The sequence below is a fragment of the Phyllobates terribilis genome, unplaced genomic scaffold, assembly GCF_046119375.1.
Source record: "Phyllobates terribilis strain yellow unplaced genomic scaffold, ASM4611937v1 Scaffold_13__5_contigs__length_258822181, whole genome shotgun sequence".
NCBI classification, from domain to species: domain Eukaryota; kingdom Metazoa; phylum Chordata; class Amphibia; order Anura; family Dendrobatidae; genus Phyllobates; species Phyllobates terribilis.
The window spans coordinates 118,157,015-118,181,091 of record NW_027362773.1 but is presented as its reverse complement, the minus strand read 5'-3'; the positions used below and the strand labels follow the sequence as shown (position 1 = coordinate 118,181,091).

The following is a 24,077-nucleotide window of genomic DNA, read 5'->3' as shown; positions in this document are numbered from 1 at the left end:
TTTAAACGTCTCAACTCAGTCTCAGCTGATGCGACACGGTCAGGATCATCATATAATAGTCCCAAAGCAGAAAAAAAACTATCCACTGATCTGAAGCATGAATCACTAGGTTGCAAAGAAAAGGCCCACTCCTGAGGCTCTTTGCGCAAAAGTGACATTATGAACCCTACGCGCTGGGATTCATCCCCAGAGGACTTAGGTCTCAAACGAAAATACAATAAGCAAGCATTTTTAAATGAAAAAAATTCTCGGTGTTCACCAAAAAATAAATCCGGCAAACATACCTTAGGCTCCAAGAAATGTGCTCCAGGACAGTTACTCACGTGCTGACGGAGCTCGGCCACCTCCAGAGAGAGTCCCTGCAGGCGATGAACCAAATCCTGAACCGACACCATGATGGAACAGAAAAATCTTTCCTTAGAGAATTTGCTGGCTGGACTTACTGTTATGTTCTGCTACCAGAGCTAAGGAAAGAGAGGAGATCTGTCCCTACGATAGAACTCAGCTTAATCCCTACGATGTAACAGGGGACCTGATCCTGCGATCAGACCTGCTAAAGTCCTAAGCTAGTCTGTACGGAGACCTATAGATGTGGGGAAGGAATCCCTACAAGTACTAAGGACTGGGAGGAAAATGGACACCTCCTAACAGAAATAGTAGCAGACAGACGAACAAACAAAATATATAGAACATAGAGGTCAGTAGACAGAGCAAGACACAGAGCACAGGCTAGCTAGAAAGTAGATATACAATGAAGTCCAGCAAAGCCAGAAGGGCGGAGCAGGATTAAATAGGCCAACAAGGTCATGTGACCAGCAAAGGAAAAAAAAACTAAGAGCAAGGTTCTAACACCCAGGTCTGGATGAGAGTCTCTTCTTCTCCAGACCTGGGTACCATCCGCACATTGAACCGTGTGATATCCGCTTGTACAGATGCAGTGATGCGGATGTCACGCGGTCCAATGCAAGTCAATGGCAGCGATTACGCTGCGTGTCCACAAAATTAATGGACATGCTGCGTATTTTTCCGCAATGATGATCCGCAGCGGAAATTTCCGCAGCATGTGCACAGCACATGCAGATTATCATTGGGGATCATGGAGCACGTATTTGACACGCCCCCTGGGCTGTGTGTAAAAAGGGGAATACCAGGAACCAAGTCTCTGTGTAATACTGGGGGTTGTAGTCTCCGTGGCGGCGACCCGGTCCCGTGGCTCAGGGTGGTCAAACCAGTGGCAGTCTATTTATGTGGTTTTTTATGATATTAAATGTCTGACTACGCCACCCGCGGATTGCGGTCACTGAGAACCACCGCTGCGGGGCAGACCGCTGAGGCTGATGTTGTGTGCGCAGCAGGGGGTAGTATAACTCCCCACGGGAGGAGTATAGCCTCAGGGCAATGAGTGCAGATGGTGGGGGTGATGGTGCGCGGGAGCAGCAGTAATGACTCAGAGTCCAGTGATGCAGTTCAGGGTCTTTACTCACAGTTTTACACTCCAAGCCACTTCTGCAGATTATGGCTGCCCACGTCGTGCTGTGCCGCCAGGTGAGGGGCTCGGCCTATTCCCAGGTACCTTTGGAGTGCTTTCCAGGACCCCCTTCGTGTGTCCTTTCTCTGGCCTGTCGTACCCCACAATTGACCACGTTTCTGTCCGGCGACCTCGGGCCTTGGCGGGCAAATGTATGTTCCGTTTCCCTGGGTCCTACGTGGTGCCTTCCTAACGGGTGTAGTGAGGGGCCGTGCATGTACAATGCCACGGCCTCCGGTTACTAGCTGAGGGTTGTTGCTCTCCTCCACTAGATGAGGGATCCGGTTCCCTTTTCTTGGCCTGACCCCCCTACTCTGGTAGCGGCGGGCGTGCGGTGGCGGCTGGCCGGTCTGCACCCCTGGGGTCCCTTCTGTCTTTTCTGAGAGCTTCCTCCATTCTTCTTTCTTCCCTCCTTCTCCTTCTGTTTCCTCCCTCCAGGCTCAGGCCTTAAGACTGGGCCTGCCTGCGGAGCAGAGCCCATGCAGAACTGACTTGACTTGACTGCCTGACTGACTCACTCTAAGATGGTGCCCACCATATATACTCTCCTATACAGTGCACCCGGGATATACTCTCCCCACCCACACACTACTGGGTTTCCCCTTTCTAGGTGTTCCCTCCTCCCACTCCAGACAGGGACAGTTGTGCTCACTCTTGGGAGCATTGTCATCCTGTCCCCCGGAAATGTGGTGTAGTGCATGTGGGTGTTAGGGTCCTGCGCCACACTCCATCCTTTCCTGGAAGTGAGATATCACACCTCTGGGTGAGATGCAATACCTCTGTAGCGAACGAACCCTCGGGGCGCTACATTCCCCCCTGGTAAATCACAGCACGTCCGCGGGCTGGAACAGAGCAAAAGACAATTGATTTCAAGACATGCAGAATTAAAGGGGTTTTTTTGTTTTTTTTTAACGTTACTTGTCATAAAACTTTTTCTCTTTTCAAAAATATTATAATACTTTCTTCACATACATTAGACATTATATAACTCTTTTCATAAACACATCCGTCACATATAAAACATTTTCCTTCATAAACATTCTTTTAAGTAGAAAAATGTGAAACATTATCAGCAATATTTCAACGGCGAAGTCTCTTTAACAGGCCACAGTCTTTGCCGCGACTAGGTGTTCATGTCACCCAACAAGGTGCAATTTTACTAAGTGCAACTTTTCAAACACCTTCAGGTATCCTTTGAGGTAGGTGTGTATAAAACCAGTAGAGGGCACTTTAAGAAGTGCAACTATGTACAACATTTGGCTGCTCCCAGTCCTCAGCCAGTTAGAAAAGGGGTTGGCTGCTCCCAGTCCTCAGCCGGATAGAAAAGGGGTTGGCTGCTCCCAGTCCTCAGCCGGATAAGTCACAGACCCTTTTTCGGGTAACTTTAACAAACACATGAACTTTACAACAACCCTTAACCGGGTAAACTTCCTGTAATTTGCAATCAACGTGTCATGGAACTTCTTCACCCTGACGGGCAACTATGTACAGTTCTGTTGCTCTTTAGTAGCGGTATCCTGGCGCCTCATCCTCTTCAAACTCATCCGCTTCCTGGTCCTCCTTATAGCAGGGTTCAGGGTTGTGGTGCTCTTCCACCCTCTGGACATTTAGAGCGTACCACCCTCGCAGTCCTCGGTGTCGGGTGTATGTTACCCGATCCCCCGGAAAGCGATCCCGTTTCGGGTGACCCGCGGGCAGATGACTCTCTACATCCCTTCTGTTAACAAAAAGGTCTGTGTCGGTTGTCGGGTCCCGAATAAAACCCCACCCCTTCTCCTGGTGGAATTTAACCACGATCCCGGTTACTATGGGACCGCGTGCAGCTTGGGGGTCTCGGCGGGTCCGAGTCTTTTCTGCCGTGCTCCGAGCCTCCAGTTGTTCTTGCCTCTGGCGCCGCGCCTGCTCCTCCTTCTCCAGCTGTCTTATTTCCCGGCGGCAGAACTCCCGCCTGCAAGCTGCGTCCGCCCGCGTCTCCTGAGAAAACCCCGGCGAGCTGACTGTATAGGTCGGTCCCTAGGGGTGGTAGTGTTGGGACCGGGGGCGCTCGCTGTTGTAAGGCGCCTGGTGGCATCAGGCCTTGCGACCGGGCCGCACCCGGGATCACGGGGCACGGCGTGGAACGTGGTCCGGCGGCAGTGCTTGGGGCTTTGGGCCTAGGTGCAGGCGGCGGGAGCGGAGGAGGTGCAGCGACTTCCGGGGCGATCGGCTCCGCGACGGAGTCCAGGGGCAGGTTAGTTGCGTCCTGGCTGGTATCAGGGGTGTCCCCCTTACCTGCTCCCTTTGCAGCGCCGCTCTCAGCCTCCGGCGGACCTCCTCCGTCCTCAGGGGCAGGCTCACTGTCGGGTGGTTACAGCGCCTCTTGCTGCCAGGCCGCGACCCGCCGGCCCATTTCTTCTCTCCACCCCGCAATGGCCTCCCGCTGCGCCTGGACCATCTTTCGGTCCAAATCCTCCAATCCAGCCCGGAAAAATTCAGGGTCTTCTCCGGGGAGCTGGGCCATCAGCTCCGTGAGGCTGCACAGAGCAGCTTCGGCCTGCAGTTGGCCACTGGCACGGGTACTGGGGCTGGTGCTGCTCGCCATCTCCGGGTGTGGTCTGCCAAGAATGATCCAAACCACACCCTGCCCCTCAGTTTTCTTGTCCTTCCGCCCCTGTTGGGGGTGGTCCTGGGGCAATCTGCTGACAATCACTCTCAGGGGCAGCCCCCCCACGTTGATGGACATCTCTACAGCCGCACTCATGGCTGTTGGGGGTGGGCCTCGTCTTTGGCGCCATTCTGGGACCTGGCCCACGATGGGAGGTGGCTTCTTGTTGTCTTTTGGCGCGCACATAATGGCGTCTGTTCTTCTGGGGCGGGCGCCACATTCAATACAGTGAAACTGTCTCTAGGCACACAATACCCGATGATAACGGGTTGGTTTCTATCCTGCCGACTACGCCAAAGTTGACGCGCCCCCTGAGCCGTGTGTAAAAAGGGGAATACCCGGAACCGAGTCTCTGTGTAATACTGGGGGTTGTAGTCTCCGTGGCGGCGACCCGGTCCCGTGGCTCAGGGTGGTCAAACCAGTGGCAGTCTATTTATGTGGTTTTTATGATATTAAATGTCCGACTACGCCACCCGTGGATTGCGGTCACTGAGAACCGCCGCTACGGGCAGACCGCTGAGGCTGATGTTGTGTGCGCAGCAGAGGGTAGTATAACTCCCCACGGGAGGAGTATAGCCTCAGGGCAATGAGTGCAGATGGTGGGGGTGATGGTGCGCGGGAGCAGGAGTAATGACTCAGAGTCCAGTGATGCAGTTCAGGGTCTTTACTCACAGTTTTACACTCCAAGCCACTTCTGCAGATGATGGCTGCCCACGTCGTGCTGTGCCACCAGGTAAGGGGCTCGGCCTACTCCCAGGTACCTTTGGAGTGCTTTCCAGGACCCCCTTCGTGTGTCCTTTCTCTGGCCTGTCGTACCCCACAATTGACCACGTTTCTGTCCGGCGACCTCGGACCTTGGCGGGCAAATGTATGTTCCGTTTCCCTGGGTCCTACGTGGTGCCTTCCTAACGGGTGTAGTGAGGGGCTGTGCATGTACAATGCCACGGCCTCCGGTTACTAGCGAGGGTAGTTGCTCTCCTCCACTAGATGAGGGATCTGGTTCCCTTTTCTTGGCCTGACCCCCCTACTCTGGTAGCGGCGGGCGTGCGGTGGCGGCTGGCTGGTCTGCACCCCTGGGGTCCCTTCAGTCTTTTCTTAGAGCTTCCTCCATTCTTCTTTCTTCCCTCCTTCTCCTTCTGTTTCCTCCCTCCAGGCTCAGGCCTTAAGACTTGGCCTGCCTGCGGAGCAGAGCCCATGCAGAGGCTCTGCTCCCCCTCACTCTCTCCTCTCGGAACTGACTTGACTTGACTGCCTGACTGACTCACTCTAAGATGGTGCCCACCATATATACTCTCCTATACAGTGCACCCGGGATCTACTCTCCCCACCCACACACTACTGGGTTTCCCCTTTCTAGGTGTTCCCTCCCCCCACTCCAGGCAGGGACAGGGACAGTTGTGCTCACTCTTGGGAGCATTGTCACCCTGTCCCCCGGAAATGTGGTGTAGTGCATGTGGGTGTTAGGGTCCTGCTCCACACTCCATCCTTACCTGGAAGTGAGATATCACACCTCTGGGTGAGATGCAATACCTCTGGGCGACCGAACCCTCGGGGCGCTACATATTACCAAGCATTTTTTAAGCATTTTCGCTGCGGAAATTCCGCGGCAAAAATGCTTGAAAAATGCATAGTGGGCACGCAGCCTTAACATGTTAAATTGGTGTTTCTGAGATTGTGGGGAGTGTGCTTCACTGCATGGTATAGCCACCCTTGATTTTCTGTAGTTTTGCAGCATGACCTGGTGAGTCACTTGATGATCCTCTACGTGAAGTTTGCAGATCCACGGCACATACAGGTGAACCTCATGATTTTTATGTGCTTCACTAGGAATTGCTCTGTAAGGGCTCTTTCACATGTCCTGATATTTCCAGTACTGGAGAAACCAGTACCAGAGATATTTGTGTCCCTGTGCGCCTGTGTGGCAGCCATGTGCCGCATCAGGATCACACGTACCGGCGCCTGGGAATCAGTGTACAGTTAACGCTGTTCCCAAGCGCTGGGTGCTAAACGCTGCCCTCATCATTATCCCCTGCTGGCGCTGCGATCGGCACAAGCAGGGTACAATGATGAGAGTAGTATTCTACTCCCACAGTGTCCACCTGTAAAAATAAGAATATAATAAAAAAATCCATCCAGTACATGTGGAAACTGTCACCACAAATACCGGACACACTGACGTGTGAAAGAGCCCTAACATGGTAAATCGTAGGCGGTTTTATTGCGTGGTCTTCGGGCACGTGGCACAATACCATCAAATTCCATGTGAGAACACAGCCTAAGGCTATGTTCACACGTTGTGTTTTTGCTGCGTATTTTTTCAACAGGCAAAACCTGCCCTCTTGACAGTAAAGAAGCTGCTTACAAAAGCAGGTTTTGCTGTGTTTTTTTTTTTTAAGTACATTTGTCTCCTGTGCATGCTAATAAAGTTTAGTCCCCCCCAAAAAAACATGATGTAACTTCCTGAGTTTTCTGCACCAAAAACACAGAAAAATCTGACACCCGGGTTTTTGCTGCTTTTTTGCACTTACTCGTTGCTTTCTATGGGTGAAAAAAATGCTACAAAATGCTGAAAGAAGTGACATGCTGCAGTTTTCAAAAACACAGAAGTTTTTGATTCAGTCAGGAAAAAACACCAATCTGTGTGCATGAGATTTCGGAAAGCTCATAGCTTTTTCTGGTACTGGAAAATGCAGCTTAAAATTTGCATAAAAAAAGCAGCAATAACTCAATGTGTGAATATAGCCTTAGGGTGCGTTCACACATTGTGGCCGTGGTGCTTTTTTTTTTTGCTGCAACTGCAACAAAAATTGTACTGTTTGCCTCAATTTTCAAAAATTGCATAAAAACATTGTGCTTTTACCTTGATTAACTTAATCAAAAGTCAATTGGCAAGTAGAAGGGAAACGTTCCTTGATTAAAAAAGATGTAACAGAGAGTGCTGTGACGTTAATGCCCATTTTTATTGTGGTCTGTCACTGGGTTATTACCCATTTTACTGTGACCTAGACTAGGGTAAGTGCTAGTCACAGCTTCCTGGAGGATCTAGATCATTCAGACGCCAGTTTTTCTTGCACGCGTCCTATCTGTGATTTTCACTCTTACCTATGATAGTCTCTGGGGCTGTTCACATGTCCGATTTTTTACTCAGACTGAGAGGTCCGAAACATAGACAAGTCCGATTTTGATCCAAGTGTCTGATGAAAATCGGCAATGCAAGTCTATGGGTCCATGAAAAAATTGGGCTGTGCTCGGATGAAATCAGAATGGAGAAGGTGGAGAAACTTGTACGAGAAAATCTGATGACACTAGGACCAAACGCTGATCAAAATAATTGGTCTGTTTTTCTCATACATGGAAAATACTGACGTCTGATTGAAGCCTAATGAAGAATAGAATTCTTTGTTTCCAGGCGGTCAAGGATTAAAACCTGGTGTCTAGTAAGGGTTTAAGTCATTGGGCGGAAATAATAAAATCGTTTTTTGGAATATAGTTGATGATATGATCTACATACAGTGCCTATAGTGGGTTTGATCTGTCATATGTGTGCAATGTAAGAGAAGATTCTAATACTGACTAATATTGATATTAATATTAAGTGATAATATTGATATATCGATATCTAATAATGATGAAAGTCTTAGGGGAACTCATACACATTAGATTAATGGCTGATTTTGACCATAGCAGACGATCGTTCATTTTGACCAACAACCGACCAATGAACATACATTGGTCTGACATGTTGGACTTTCTTGTCCAAGGACCGGTACTGCTGGCATCATCAGCAGAAAAAAAAACAATACTGACCGATGTAGTCCATGATGTATCTTGGATCATTGACGAAAGATTGCTTGTTGGTAACGTGTATGGGGACATTTACATCAATACCATGATAAACCGACTGACATGTCTGCTATGCAAAGCTCTCGCGAAAAAGTCAAGATTTATGTACGTCACATATTTACCTGCATTCACATTCTGTGTGTTGAATCACAGAGATTTCTGTCAATTCCGGAAACTGTTCGGATTTATGAACCTGAACCTGAAAAAAAGTTACAATATTGAAGTGTATATTCTAGTAATTGCAGCGTTACTTTTCCGTGCTGTCTGATGCAGGTGGTTTTCCTGGACCCTAATATTGATAGCCTACCCTAGGAGTTTTCTTACTAAGGATATGTTCACACTACACTTTTACACCTGTTTTTTTTAGTGGTTCTGCTGCAAAAAAACGCTGGAAAAAGTGCTAAAAAAACACACAAAACCACCTTTCTGCTTGTTTCTATCTAGGGATATGTGCACTTTAAAGTTTTCCAGGCAAAGTTGCTTTGAGAAAAAATTCCGCTATCATTTTTCTGAGGCAGTTTTGCCATTTTTCTTGCCAGCGTCTTTCTCTTTATATTATGAAGTGTCGCAGGTTCCGAGCGGAAGCCGCCCGAGGAATGAGAATGTCACTTCTTGTAACCGCTCCACAGTTTCAGAACTCTGCAATTAAAAGAAGTGAGATAAGTCGGAACATGTGCACAGCAATGTCGTTTTGATATTGCTGTTCACTTTTTGCTGCGCTTTTGTTGCGCTTTTTCAGGTGTAATCTGCGAAAAAAGACATCATTTGCACATATCCTAAAAAAGACTTGCTGTCTATATGTTTAGGCTTCCAAAAACAGCAAGCGGTAAAAGTAACGACTTTCCTTTCTTTAGGCGTTTTCCATACTTTACAATGGCAGTCAATGGAAAAGCTAAAAAAAAGCATAAAAAAAAAAAAAGTTTACAGAGAACTATAACAAAACAGCTTAAGATACAAAAAAAGCCTCCATTTCCAGAAGCGGCTTCCACTTGAAAACCTTGTCATAGATTACCGGGAAAAATAATGTAGTGCGAATAAACCCTTAATGCACTTTCACATGTCTTTGTGCCGCACTGCTAAAAGATTTGGCTAGAAAACAGACCAATAGCAGTTATAAAATGCACCAGATTTATTAATGGTGTGCAAATGCGGAAAGAACAGACATGTTGTATTTATTTTAAAAAACACCATAAAGAAAAAAAAACACCCTCTAAATGAGATTTTAGAAAATCTCATTAGTTTTGCTGTTACTGTTGAACTCAGTGTTTTTTTCCCATAGGAAAATTGCAAAGAAAAAAAGCCCACTATAAAAAACCTTATGTGTGAACAAGCCCTAAATCTTCCTCAACATATTTCACATAGAACACAGGTCAAGCTTACATATACTATAACTTATTAATCGCCTTTGTACCATTTATCATTAGTTACACTTTACTATGTGCTTGCTAGACTCTTCTGTTTTGTTTTGTTTTTTAAATATGATAATAATAATAATAATAATGTGTCTACATTAAAGGTGTTGTCCATATCTGGGGACATTTTGTTTTACTTAAATGCATGTATTTGGGGCTAAAAACAATTTCTGCAATCCAGTTTAATAAAAGATTTTTCACTGTTTGGCTTTTAGAGGCTGCATATTCCCTAACCACAACTTTGGTGTGGTCTGTGGTCATAAATCAGATGAGAGGAGCTCCACAACTTTGGTGTGGTCTGTGGTCATAAATCAAATGAGAAGAGCTCTACAGCTTTGGTGTGGTCTGTGGTCATAAATGAGCTGAGAGGAGCTCGACAACTTTGGTGTGGTCTGTGATCATAAATCAGATGAGAAAAGCTCCACAACTTTAATGTGGTCTGTGGTCATAAATCAAATGAGAGGAGCTCCACAACTTTGGTGTGGTCTGTGATCATAAATCAGATGAGAAAAGCTCCACAACTTTAATGTGGTCTGTGGTCATAAATCAAATGAGAGGGGCTCCACAACTTTGGTGTGGTCTGTGATCATAAATCCGATGAGAGAATCTCCACAACGTTGGTGTGGTCTGTGGTCATAAATCAGATGAGAAAAGCACCACAACTTTAATGTGGTCTGTGGTCATAAATGAGCTGAGAGGAGCTCCACAACTTTGGTGTGGTCTGTGTTTATAAATCAAATGAGAGGAGCTCGACAACTTTGGTGTGGTCTGTAGTCATAAATCAAATGAGTGGAGCTCCACAACCTTGGCGTCGTCTGTGGTCATAAATCAAATGAGAGGAGTTCCACAACTTTGGCGTGGTGTGTGGTCATAAATTAGCTGAGAGCAGCTCCACATCTTTGGTGTGGTCTGTGGTCATAAATGAGCTGAGAGGAGCTCCACAACTTTGGTGTGGTCTGTGTTTATAAATCAAATGAGAGGAGCTCCACAATTTTGACGTGGTCTGTGATCATAAATCAAATGAGAGGAGCTCCACAACTTTGGTGTGGTCTGTGGTCAGAAATCAAATGAGTGGAGCTCCACAACCTTGGCGTGGTCTGTGGTCATAAATCAAATGAGAGGAGTTCCACAACTTTGGTGTGGTCTGTGGTCATAAATCAGGTGAGAGGAGCTCCATAAATTTGGTGTGGTCTGTGGTCATAAATCAGGTAAGAGGATCTCCACATCTTTGGTGTGGTCTGTGGTCATAAATCAGCTGAGATGAACTCTGCATCTTTGGTGTGGTCTGTGGTCATAAATCAAATGAGAGGAGCTCCACAATTTTGACGTGGTCTGTGGTCATAAATCAAATGAGTGGAGCTCCACAACTTTGGTGTGGTCTGTGGTCAGAAATCAAATAAGTGGAGAGCCACAACTTTGGCGTGGTCTGTCGTCATAAATCAGGTGAGAGGAGCTCCACAACTTTGGTGTGGTCTGTGGTCATAAATCAGGTGAAAGGAGCTACACAACTTTGGTGTGGTCTGTGGTCATAAATCAGGTAAGAGGATCTCCACATCTTTGGTGTGGTCTGTGGTCATAAATCAGCTGAGATGAACTCCGCATCTTTGGTGTGGCCTGTGGTCATAAATCAGCTGAGATGAACTCCGCATCTTTGGTGTGGCCTGTGATCATAAATCATGTGAGAGGAGCTCCACAACTTTGGCGTAGTCTGTGGTTATAAATCAGATGAGATGAGCTCCACAACTTTGGCGTGGTCTGTGGTCATAAATCAGATGAGAGGAGTCCCAAAAAAAAAGAAAATAATAGAGATACAAACTCTCACAGAATAAGCTCACTGACTGATTCTCAGTTAACTCATTCTGCAGCCAGCAATACAGTGCAACACAGAGGCTTTAGGGAAAAAAAAGTGCAACATTTTTCTTGAAACCCAATGATTTTTAGCCAAAAAATACATGCATTTAAGTAAGAAAAAATTGACACTATGAGTTGCTCCGATACACAATTTGATGAAATGTGTTGTCATATAGTCTGTATTTTATATATTTTATTAACAGTATTGATCTCAATCACCTGCATTTTGATGATATTTGCCTGTAAGGGGAAGCAGCTCTGAGCTTCATCCAGGCAGCAGCCGGCACAGCGCTGGACGGACACGCATGGAGGTTTGAAGAGAAAGTCTGAAAACTGCGGAAACTCATTTAGCAGATTAAGAAGGACCCATCGAGGCTGGCACTTACTCATGTTGAATATATCCTTCCAGGCATGGCCTGCAAAACACACACCACAACAATTGTGTTATTATGTCACTTAGGAGAACCTTCCCCCCCAGAGCTAATCCATAAGGCTTTTCAGGGCATACATAGCGGACTATAGAAGAAAGAGATGAAGGGCGCACACATGACTTATTGTTATATATCTGGGGCCCAGCAATTAACACCGCTGACCCCCATTAGCTAATACCAGGCATACTTGTCGCAATACAAAGAGGGAAAAAAAATAATTGTGTTTTAGTATGCCGAAAGTAAATGTCTACCTTTTAACACCATGTTATTTTAGCTCCAAAATTCTGGGATTATTTATTTTTCGTAATTAAATATATCATAAAGTATAATAAATTTCTTTTGTAGGATTGCTGCTTCCAATAGGTGGCGCTATAGAGTTCAAGTCCTCTTTTTCTCTGAAGAGGCAATTTGCACATTGAAAATATCATGCATGGATAGTCTTACATTTTTTTTTAAATAATATATATTATTTATATATATATATATATATATATATATATATATATATATATATATATATACAGTGCTGGCCAAAAGTATTGGCACCCCTGCAATTCTGTCAGATAATACTCAGTTTCTTCCTGAAAATGATTGCAATCACAAATTCTTTGGTATTATTCTCTTCATTTAATTTGCTTGCAAGGAAAAAACACAAAAGAGAATGAAGCAAAAATCAAATCATTGATCATTTCACACAAAACTCTAAAAAAGGACCGGACAAAAGTATTGGCACCCTCAGCCTAATACTTGGTTGCACAACCTTTTGCCAAAATAACTGCGAACAACCGCTTCCGGTAACCATCAATGAGTTTCTTACAATGCTCTGCTGGAATTGTAGACCATTCTTCTTTGGCAAACTGCTCCAGGTCCCTGATATTTGAAGGGTGCCTTCTCCAAACTGCCATTTTGAGATCTCTCCACTGGTGTTCTATGGGATTCAGGTCTGGACTCATTGCTGGCCACCTTAGAAGTATCCAGTGCTTTCTCTCAAACCATTTTATAGTGCTTTTGGAAGTGTGTTTTGGGTCATTGTCCAGCTGGAAGACCCATGACCTCTGAAGGAGACCCAGCTTTCTCACACTGGCCCTACATTATGCTGCAAAATTTGTTGGTAGTCTTCAGACTTCATAATGCCATGCACACGGTCAAGCAGTCCAGTGCCAGAGGCAGCAAAGCAACCCGAAAACATCAGGGAACCTCCGCCATGTTTGACTGTAGGGACCGTGTTCTTTTCTTTGAATGGCTCTTTTTTTTCCTGTACACTCTATGTTGATGCTTTTTCCCAAAAAGCTCTACTTTTGTCTCATCTGACCAGAGAACATTCTTCCAAAACGTTTTAGGCTTTCTCAGGTAAGTTTTGGCAAACTCCAGCCTGGCTTTTTTATGTCTCGGGGAAAGAAGTGGGGTCTTCCTGGGTATCCTACCATACCGTCCCTTTTCATTCAGACGCCGACGGATAGTACGGGTTGACACTGTTGTACCCTCGGACTGCAGGGCAGCTTGAACTTGTTTGGATGTTAGTCGAGGTTCTTTATCTACCATTCGCACCATCTTGTGTTGAAATCTCTCGTCAATTTTTCTTTTCCGTCCACATCTAGGGAGGTTAGCCACAGTGCCATGGGCTTTACACTTCTTGATGACACTGCGCACGGAAGACACAGGAACATTCAGGTCTTTGGAGATGGACTTGTAGCCTTGAGATTGCTCATGCTTCCTCACAATTTGGTTTCTCAAGTCCTCAGACAGTTCTTTGGTCTTCTTTCTTTTCTCCATGCTCAATGTGGTACACACAAGGACGCAGGACAGAGGTTGAGTCAACTTTAATCCATGTTAACTGTCTGCAAGTGTGATTTAGTTATTGCCAACACCTGTTAGATGCCACAGGTAAGTTACAGGTGCTGTTAATTACACGAATTAGAGAAGCATCACATGATTTTTCAAATGGTGCCAATACTTTTGTCCACCCCCTTTTTTAGGTTTGGTGTGCAATTATATCCAATTTGGCTTTAGGACAATTCTTTTTGTGTTTTTTTCATTGAAGACAAATTAAATGAAAAGAATAATACCAAAGAATTTGTGATTGCAATCATTTTCAGGAAGAAACTGAGTAGTATCTGACAGAATTGCAGGGGTGCCAATACTTTTGGCCAGCACTGTATACTAGCTATTGAACCCGTTCTACGGGTGGCGAGCATTTTTATTGGTATATGGTCTCCCATGCGGGTATATGCTGCCCCCCTCCTGTCCCCACCATCCAATCCTGGTATGCGTGGCACCCCTCACCCCCAATCCTCGTATGCGTGGCACCCCTCACCCCCAATCCTGGTATGCGTGGCACCCCTCACCCCCAATCCTGGTATGCGTGGCACCCCTCATCCCTATCCTGGTGTGTATGGTATCCCTCATCCTGGTATGCATGGCACCCCATCCCTCACCCCCAATCCCGGTATGCATGGCACCCCTCACCCCCAATCCCGGTATGCGTGGCACCCCTTACCCCCAATCCCGGTATGCGTGGCACCCCTCATCCTTATCCTGGTGTGTATGGTATCCCTTATGCTGGTATGCATGGTACCCCATCCCTCACCCCTATCCCGGTATGCCTGGCACCCCTCATCCCCAATCCCTGTATGCGTGGCACCCCTCACCCCCAATCCCGGTATGCGTGACACCCCTCACCCCCAATCCCGGTATGCGTGGCACTCCTCACCCCCATCCTCGGTATGCGTGGCACCCCTCATCCCTATCCTGGTATGCGTGGCACCCCTCATCCCTATCCTGGTATGCGTGGCACCCCTCATCACTATCCTGGTGTGTATAGTATCCCTCATCCTGGTATGCATGGTACCCCATCCCTCATCCCGGTATGCATGGCACTCAATCCCTCATCCCCAATCCCGGTATGCGTGGCACCCCTCATCCCCAATCCCGGTATGCGTGGCACCCCTCACCCCCAATCCCGGTATGCGTGGCACCCCTCACCCCCAATCCTGGTATGCGTGGCACCCCTCATCCTTATCTTGGTGTGTATGGTATCCCTCATCCTGGTATGCATGGTACCCCATCCCTCATCCCTATCCTGGTATGCATGGCACCCCTCATCCCCAATCCCGGTATGCCTGGCACCCCTCACCCCCAATCCAGGTATACGTGGCACCCCTCATCCCCAATCCTGGTATGCGTGGCACCCCTCACGAAGGTGCACACAGACGATCTCTACTTCATTAATTTTCTGTGTTACTGCTGGAGAAAGTGGAGTACAGTGCTCTGATATTTCCAGCAGTCCCATAGACGATAGGTGGAGCGGAGTTAATGTTTCAGTTTATTGGGGCTCTGCACTGCCAGTTTCCCTGTGGAGAGGGGATAACTTACTATTTTGGGAACAACCCTTTAATTTCCCCTTGCCTATAATTATAATTATAAAATAATTTACTGACCGCTTGGGGTCTGATTTCTGGGACCCTTAACAGTCCCGTGAAAGGCGGATCAGGGAACCTAGCAGTGAAGATCTCTGTCTTATAAGGAGCGGAGGTGCACACGGACGATTTCTACTTCATTAATTTTATGTGTTACTGTTGGAGAAAGTGGAGTACAGTGCTCTGCTATTTCCAGCAGCCCCATAGACGATAGGTGGAGCGGAGTTTATGTTTTTTATTAGATGGGGCTCTGCACTGCCAGTTTCTCTGTGGAGAGGGGATAACTTACTATTTTGGGAATAACCCTTTAATTTCTCCTTGCCTATAATTACCCAGATGCAATCCAGTGTGTAAGACATTTCAATCCTAACCCCATGCGTTTGGCTAAATATGTGGCTAAATGCAGGTCACACCGAACAATTTGCATTGAGCGCTACTTACTGACATACGTAGGAGTAGTTATGTTCTATACTTCCAATGGGACTCTGCCAGAAACCATGAATTTCTACAGAAAACTATTAATTCAGGGAAAAACAGGAAATGCTAATCTCATCATTTAAAAAAAAAATCCTAAAAGCACCAAAACTTTACAACCTAACATCTGCAGACGATAACAGGGGCGTTTCATCATCGTTACGTTTGACAGATGGCTGAACATTTCCCAGGACTGATAATTGAAAGTGTTAAAGTGACAGTAGTTTGTGTCACTGTGACGGATATGTGTGTATTTTACAGTGGCAGATAAGTAAAAGCAGGATAAGCAATGGCTTCCCCCCTGCCCACAACTGCACTGGGTACAGACACAATGTTTTTATGTCCTGAAATATGATATTCTGAGATGTCCATTGATTTATTGATACAGTAAGGTCTCATGCACATGCTTGGGTTATGGATCTGCGTTGTAAGACCTCTGCCTATTGTTTCATGAAAAAAAAAGTCATATTGGATGACGATTTATGGAGTCATCATACAGAAGCAGATGGTCTCTATATGGTTCCATAATGGAGATTCTTTCTTTCTTATTCCTCAGCCCATTACAGGATTATTCCGATGATAGACTTTCCTGACATATCCATAGGATAGGTTATAAATCGTTGATAAATCCACAGAAGAAAGTTAGTTCTCCTCGGTTTAATACTTCATTAGAAATCCATGTGTACAAGTGACATACAGAAAAGTTTTCAAAGCAACTGACGCGTTTCGGAATATAATTCCTTCGTCACAGATCGTCATCATTGTTCATGTTGGATTAATGGTTGATAGGTGCCTGTCCCATTTATTATAAAACCCTGACCTGTATTTCACCTGCTACATCCAGGGAGAAGTGACTGTGTACATAGTTTTTTGGACAGGACAGTATTGTGCAAAAGTTTTAGGCAGATGTGAAAAAAATGCTGCAATGCAAGAATGCTTTTAGAAATAGAAGCTTTAATCGTTTTTTTTTTTGTTTTTTTTTATCAATTAACCAACTGCAAAGGGTTTGAACAGAAGAGAAATATAAATTTGGTGTGACCGCCCTTTGTACTTTGTAGCATTTTTTTCCCACCTCTGCCTAAAACTTTTGCACAGTACTGTATCTGCAGTATAAACATTTTTATTCTAGGGTAATTCAATATCAGCAAGAAATCTGGGACAAGAATTAACATATTGTGAATTAGATAATCCGTAGCATGCCCTGAATTACACACGGATATTTACCACTATATGTGAGTGCGCTGTTGATTAAAAAAAACGCCACCCATGTATTATGCCGCAAATAGCGCAGATAATTAGTGAAATCCACAAAGTATGACTGTGCCCTTAAAGTTTCTGTCAACTGACTGTGCCATTAAAATCCAGAATGTAAGGAGAAAATCACAGCAAATCAATGGTCAAATATTTCAAGTATAAAAATGGCAAACATTTAAAATATGGTCAATCAGTTGTCCTTAAATGAGACTTTTCGATTGCCATAAATATACATTTTATTATACCTGGTGTAATCGCCGCTGTTCTCCTGAATCCGACGTTGTTTTTCTTTTGTTCCTGCGCCCCTCCAATCTGGAGATATTGCTCTTTCCTTGTACACAGTATTTTTAACCAAGTGGGCTAGAGAAGTGTTAAAGTCACGCCCACTTGGATAATAAGGCTAGTTTGACATACAAGAAAGATGAGGCTGTATATCAGGAATAGAGAGGCGCAAGAACAAAAGAAAAACATCATCGGATTCAGGAGAACAGCGGGATTTACTCCAAGCACACACACAAACAAATACATATTTATGACAATTGATAGGTCCTATATAAAACTGAAATTATTTCCATTATCTCTAATTATTGTTATTAGTCAGTTAGTTTGAAAAATGTGTTTGGTCACTTTCAGAAGGCAGCATTATAACATCCGTATTATTATACTTGCCAACTTTTATAAATTCCCTTTTGGAGGCATGGGGACTCCAGACTCAAATGATGAATGAAAATCATGTTTTTAATATTTGCATCTTGAATCTTGTCTTTTATTTCTCTTCATTAATCTGTGTGCTAATTAAAGACTTTATTCTCTGGACTAATTGTTTGACTGGAGTGTTGGCAAATATGTTTATTACATCGCTCTCTATAAGGCCACGGCCCCACTATCAGTATTTGGTCAGTATTCGGTCAGTATTGTTTCTCAGGAGTGGGAGCGAAAAACCAGGAGTGGGTGATAAATGCAGAATTGGTGACTTGTTTCTATTATACCTTTTCTCTGATTGTTCCTCACCTGTTTTTGGCTCCCACTCCTGAGAAAAAATACTAACCAAATACTGATAGTGGGGCTGTGGCCTTATAGAGAGCGACGTAATAAACATATTTGTCTTAAGATTTAATTACAGCCATCTGAAAGCAGCCATACACACACGGCAGGTTTAGGATACATTGCAGTAAAAGTATAGAATAAATAACCATGCACATGTTACCTTCTAATTTCTGGGTCTGTGGAGTCTGAGATAGTGAAAGCTGAAAACAGAAGAAAGTATGGTTTAAATAGAATTAAAAAAAAATCTGTGATGTTTATTACCCAAAATGCACTCATCACACATAATATACAATGTACTCATCACACATAATATACAATGTACTCATCACACATAATATACAATGTACTCATCACACATAATATACAATGTACTCATCACACATGATATTCAATGAACTCATCACACATAATATACAATGTACTCATCACACATAATATACAATGTACTCATCACACATAATACACAATGCACTCATCACACATAATATACAATGTACTCATCACACATAATTCACAATGCACTCATCACGCATAATATACAATGCACTCATCACACATAATATACAATGTACTCATCACCCATAATACACAATGTACTCATCACACATAATATACAATGCACTCATCACACATAATATACAATGTACTCATCACACATAATACACAATGCACTCATCACACATAATATACAATGTACTCATCACACATAATTCACAATGCACTCATCACGCATAATATACAATGCACTCATCACACATAATATACAATGTACTCATCACCCATAATACACAATGTACTCATCACACATAATATACAATGCACTCATCACACATAATATACAATGTACTCATCACACATAATACACAATGCACTCATCACACATAATATACAATGTACTCATCACACATAATATACAATGCACTCATCACACATAATATACAATGTACTCATCACACATAATACACAATGCACTCATCACACATAATATACAATGTACTCATCACCCATAATATACAATGTACTCATCACACATAATATACAATGTACTCATCACACATAATATACAATGCACTCATCACACATAATATACAATGTACTCATCACACATGATATACAATGTACTCATCACATATAATACACAATGCACTCATCACACATAATATACAATGTACTCATCACACATGATATTCAATGCACTCATCACACATAATATACAATGTACTCATCACACATAATACACAATGCACTCATCACACATAATACACAATGTACTCATCACACATAATTCACAATGCACTCATCATGCATAATATACAATGCAATCATCACACATAATATACAATGTACTCATCACCCATAATACACAATGTACTCATCACACATAATACGCAATGTACTCATCACACATAATACACAATGCACTCATCACACATAATACACAATGCACTCATCATACATAATACACAATGCACTCATCATACATAATACGCAATGCACTCATCACACATAATACGCAATGCACTCATCACACATAATACACAATGCACTCATCATACATAATACACCAGCTCAGGTTTTCATTTTTTACACCAGCTTGTACAGTTCTCTTGCCCATGGCTTTCTTTCCCAGCCTGCAGCTCCCTCTCCACCTTCCCCCATCCTCCTTGCAGCTTCTTCTACCCTTTCCTCCATAAACAGCTAAGTACTTTTCCCCTATTACAGATATAATCTGATGGCAGTAGCCAGTCTGTCTGCAGAAACGAGTCCTCTACAAAACATACAGGATCTGCGCTCAACACTCGCAACCAACAGACCACAGCAGCAATTTCACATGTTTGGTGATCGCCGGTGACATCACTGTCACACAAAATCCCGAAGTCGTAGTGAGATTCCAATAGGGTGTAATGCACGAGTGGCCTTATTCGTGTCCTGCGTGTACGTGGGCTCATAACATCACATCCCGCCTGCTGCTCCCCATGTTGCGTCATCTATAGAGCAATTATTATAATGATCAGAGCCCCACAGCCGTCATCACATAATTACAGCTTTTCTCTACAGTATACTGTCATTTTTTGGAACTAATCCACTACATCTAAAGGAAATAGGGCTTTTATACCATCATAGATGAGGATTCTTTACGGTAAGAGCAGTGACACTATGGAGCTTCCTGCCACTACATGTTGTGATGTTGAATTTGTTGTACATTTGGCATACATGTCTAATATGAGGCAAATAGAATATACCCTGCAGTATTTTTTTTGTCTTGTCCTCTGGACTTCATTATTATTATTATTTTTTATTATTATAGCCCCATTTATTCCATAGCGCTTTACATATGAACTTATACATCAGTTGAGGCTGTTGTGATCTGTTGTGGGATCCAATGTTGTGGCTTTATTCTGGATTCCGCTGTTTCTTAGTTATATTGTTAAAGGGGTTGTCCAAGTATATATTATTGATGCCAGATCGGCACAGGTCCGACACCCGACATCACCACTGATCGGCTGTTATTGGCTCCGAATGGAGAAAGTTGTAAACACTGAACAGCACAGCTCCATACATTGCGTAGTGGCCGCTGCCGGGTACTGCAGATCTGACCCTATTCTCTAAAATAAACAGTGTCCTGCAGCGCCCGGCAGGGGCTGCTACACATTTTATGGAGCTGTGCTGTTCTGCACTGTTCAGTATATACATCTGACTGTCAACATAGCAAATAACAGCTGATCGGTGGCTGTCAGACCCCCATCGATCTGATATCCTAAGGATATTATATAGCTGGACAACTCTTTTAATTGGATGATCTTTAAACCAAAAACCAATATGGAAGTTAGGGCTTATATATGAATTGTCACTCAGCTTTAAAATATTCCGGAATGGCAAATCTGTCAAGTTATGCATAAATACAACTATGCTGTTTTGCCATTAAGTCAGCTGGGAAAGGTTATCAGGTTTTCTAGAAAAATATAATTTTTTTTAATCACTTTGTGTTATGGGGATAAGATAAGACTAAGTAAACACAGATGAAGCACATTGCAAAAGCAGTGACAGTGCTACATTGGATTGAAAGCAAAAGTTTTCTTAACTCAGTGCACAATTGAAACAGTTAAATAACAGATTGATCTATGTTTTATCTGTAATAGTTAACAAGAGGCTTGACCTGCAAGGCTGGGTCTACATAGAAGCCCTAGAGCCTCAGAGACCAGTATATGGGTTTGTTACTTATTTAGCTTCTAATTTACAGTCTGAGCACAATCCGACAAAACATTGGACTGCATTTGGACCTATGCTATTCTATGGGACCGTGCACATGGCCGATTTTTTTTCTCGAAGCGAGCCAGTCCGAAGAAAAAATCACTGCATGACCGAGTTTTATCCTATATTTAGATAGCACTCGGTCATGCAAGTCAATGACTCAGTGGAAAACATCGGACTGCACTCGGATGACATCTGATTGCAGTCCGTTTTCCACAGATTGAACGAATGGAGAAGATGGAGATATTTTTGTCTCCATCTTCCCCTCATCCGAGAGAATCAGATCACACTCTGATCAAACTCTGATCAGAGTGTGATTTACATAATTGACCCTATTCTCTCCCATGATGTGACCCTAGCCGTAGGCCACGTTCACACATTCAGTATTTGGTCAGTATTTCACATCAATAGCTGAAACCAGGAGTGGGTGATAAATAAAGAAGTGGTGACGTGTTTCTATTATACTTTCAGTTCCATTCCTGATTTTGGCTTACAAATACTGATGTAAAATACTGACCAAATACTGAACGTGTGAACGTGACCTTAGAGTGATGATGGGTATCACGCTGTCAGCTTGTACATCTTAGGGTTTAAAGGGGCAATGACTGAAAGGCAAAATTCTAGCGATGTTATAGCATATTTCAATTCCAACACATACATTTACCACATCAGAATTTGGATACAAACATTCACAACATACAATATCATTATTCTATCTTTATAAAATGCCAACATATTCCACAGCGATTTACAGTTCAGGAAAAAAAGTACAATAGTAACTGTAGGAACCCTGAGGAAGCCTCAGTGGGTAGCGAAACGCATTTCCCTGCCATCTCCCTGCCAATCTCTATTTATTTGTATATTCTTCCCTGTATATCTAATGCACTTATTAATTATTTGTAATCATGGCCATGCACTTGCTAGTACTTTCTTAAAGATTTTAGTCTCTGCTTTCTCTTTTTTGAATATTTATACTATTGATGAATATTTAATCTGCTCCTTACTTTGTCGATTTCTAGGGATGGTGTTTTTCACTTCTATGTATTGATTGACATGAGGCTTTATCTGCATACTGCGACTCGGCTGGAGTACAAGGGTTAATATTCTTTTTATTACGTGTGTTAGAGGGTGTACAACCACGTTGCGTTATCACCTGGGTCATAATAGTACAACAATCACAGGGTCCTTTCTAATCGTTCTTCATGCTTTGTCTGGGCTGTCACATATGTGCAATGACATAATATTTTGTATATATTTTTCCTTGCTTATTGTTGACTTTTCTCTTTGTTATTTAGGAGTAAATATTCTAGGTTCATATTTTGCAGTAAGTCCCAGTTGCATCTTGCAGAATAGAATTTTCTCCTATCTCTAAAGCAGAAATCAGAACGTAATAATGTCCAGGTTGAACGCTATTGTAATTATACTTCATTTGTAAGGTTATCGCATTGAGTAACTTTTCAAGGTAAAGCAAATAAACCTCTGTGGCTTTGGGGGAAAAAAAGCTGGATTGTCTGTTCAAAAGGGGGGATAATCAGGGGGAAAAGTTTCCTATTTTTTTTTGGAAACTCTTTGAGACATTGCATGTAAATCCTCTTGATAATGTAACATTATGTCATTACTCCAGACACCACCGGATCCAGGATACTTTGCATTATATAAGATTGAGTTTGTCATTTCATTGCTTAATATTGTGCACGTGATGACTTTCTGAGCTCAGAAGTATCATCTGTTTTATGGAAAGTCACTGATAACACATTTTAACATGAATGAGTTGTGCCAAAATATCTGTAAAAAAATTTTTGGGGGAGTCATTATACAGTGTATTAAAAGGTACAGCGATGGGAAGTAAAATGACTCCATAGTACGCAAATCTTTCCACTTCTTAAATAATTTTTGACACTTACCGGAGTCAGGGTGCAATGGAATAGGACGAATAGCCATACGAAAGAGTTGCCAATCACGAAGTCCATTTCACTTTATGGGTCTCCCAGATCCTGTCGTTAGAATAGAAGCCAATCCTAAATCTTGCAAGGCAGTTGTCCAGTAGGGTCTTTTCCAAGCAGATTCATTCACATGCACAGTCTGTTCAATAGAGAAGGAAGGTAAGAGAGGGACAAGGACAGAAAACTATGAGAAAAGCTGCCTTATGCTGGGACATAGTTATTCCAAAGGGTCCGGCCGCCCCCATCCTATGTAAACTCTCACAAAGCAAACACAACATTCCTTGTCCAAAAGAAAATAGTCCCAATTACCAGGATTTGCGTGTGTCATAGAAGAATGCGTATGGATTGAGCCCTTCTCCTTCCTTTTCTGCTTCTCTCATTCTGTTCTCTTGTCTCTCCCCCCTGTATCCTCCCCTTTGTCTGTATCCTCTCTTGTCTTCTTTGGGATCTGCTGTCTATACAGTGAGACCCTGACTCTTCACACAGAAAGGTAGGAGAGATAGGCAGATAATGAGGAGGGTGGTGGATGGGAGGGAAAGAATAAGTCACATCCACAGATGGAACAAGAGAGAGTTTAGGTGGATGGGATCATGTGAATAGGGAGAGCTGAGCGAGCACTCACACCCAGCGCTCTCTCCCAGGAATAGTCAGCGCTGCACATTCTGACAGTGAGTGTAAGGAGAGTGACTCCTAATGTGCACGTATAACACGGATTCTGCACCAATGACAACTATAGTATTGCACAAAGTTTTCCAGCAAATGATTACAGCACAACTTCTGGAAGTTAATCACTCAACTTTTTGACTGATGCACTCCCAGTATTCCAGTGAATGTCCACCTTTGACACCTTCCACTCTGTACAGAACAGAAAGTTGACTGACTTTTTAAAGGGAACCTGTCACCTTGAAAAATGCTATTTACCTACAGGCATGGGGTTAATCTGCAAGGTAAAGAAAGACTTTACAATGCTGGAAGTGCAGCT

At 43.6% G+C, this 24,077-nt stretch overlaps 1 protein-coding gene across 2 annotated transcripts in view; it reads right to left on the bottom strand.

The window, feature by feature from the left end:
- Nucleotides 1-23,777, bottom strand: part of LOC141173969 (vascular endothelial growth factor A-like) — a 43,325-nt gene extending 19,548 nt beyond the window's left edge. Inside the window, exons 1-5 of one of the 2 annotated variants that reach the window (XM_073658524.1) lie at nt 23,718-23,777; nt 23,057-23,234; nt 18,061-18,100; nt 11,498-11,694; nt 8,138-8,214 (exon numbers count right to left, since the gene is read on the bottom strand). In XM_073658524.1, the coding sequence (XP_073514625.1) occupies nt 8,138-8,214; nt 11,498-11,694; nt 18,061-18,100; nt 23,057-23,122 (380 nt within the window). In that variant the 5' untranslated portion in view covers nt 23,123-23,234; nt 23,718-23,777. The other variant, XM_073658523.1, reaches the window with a different exon arrangement.
- Between the last annotated feature and the right edge of the window lie 300 nt (nt 23,778-24,077).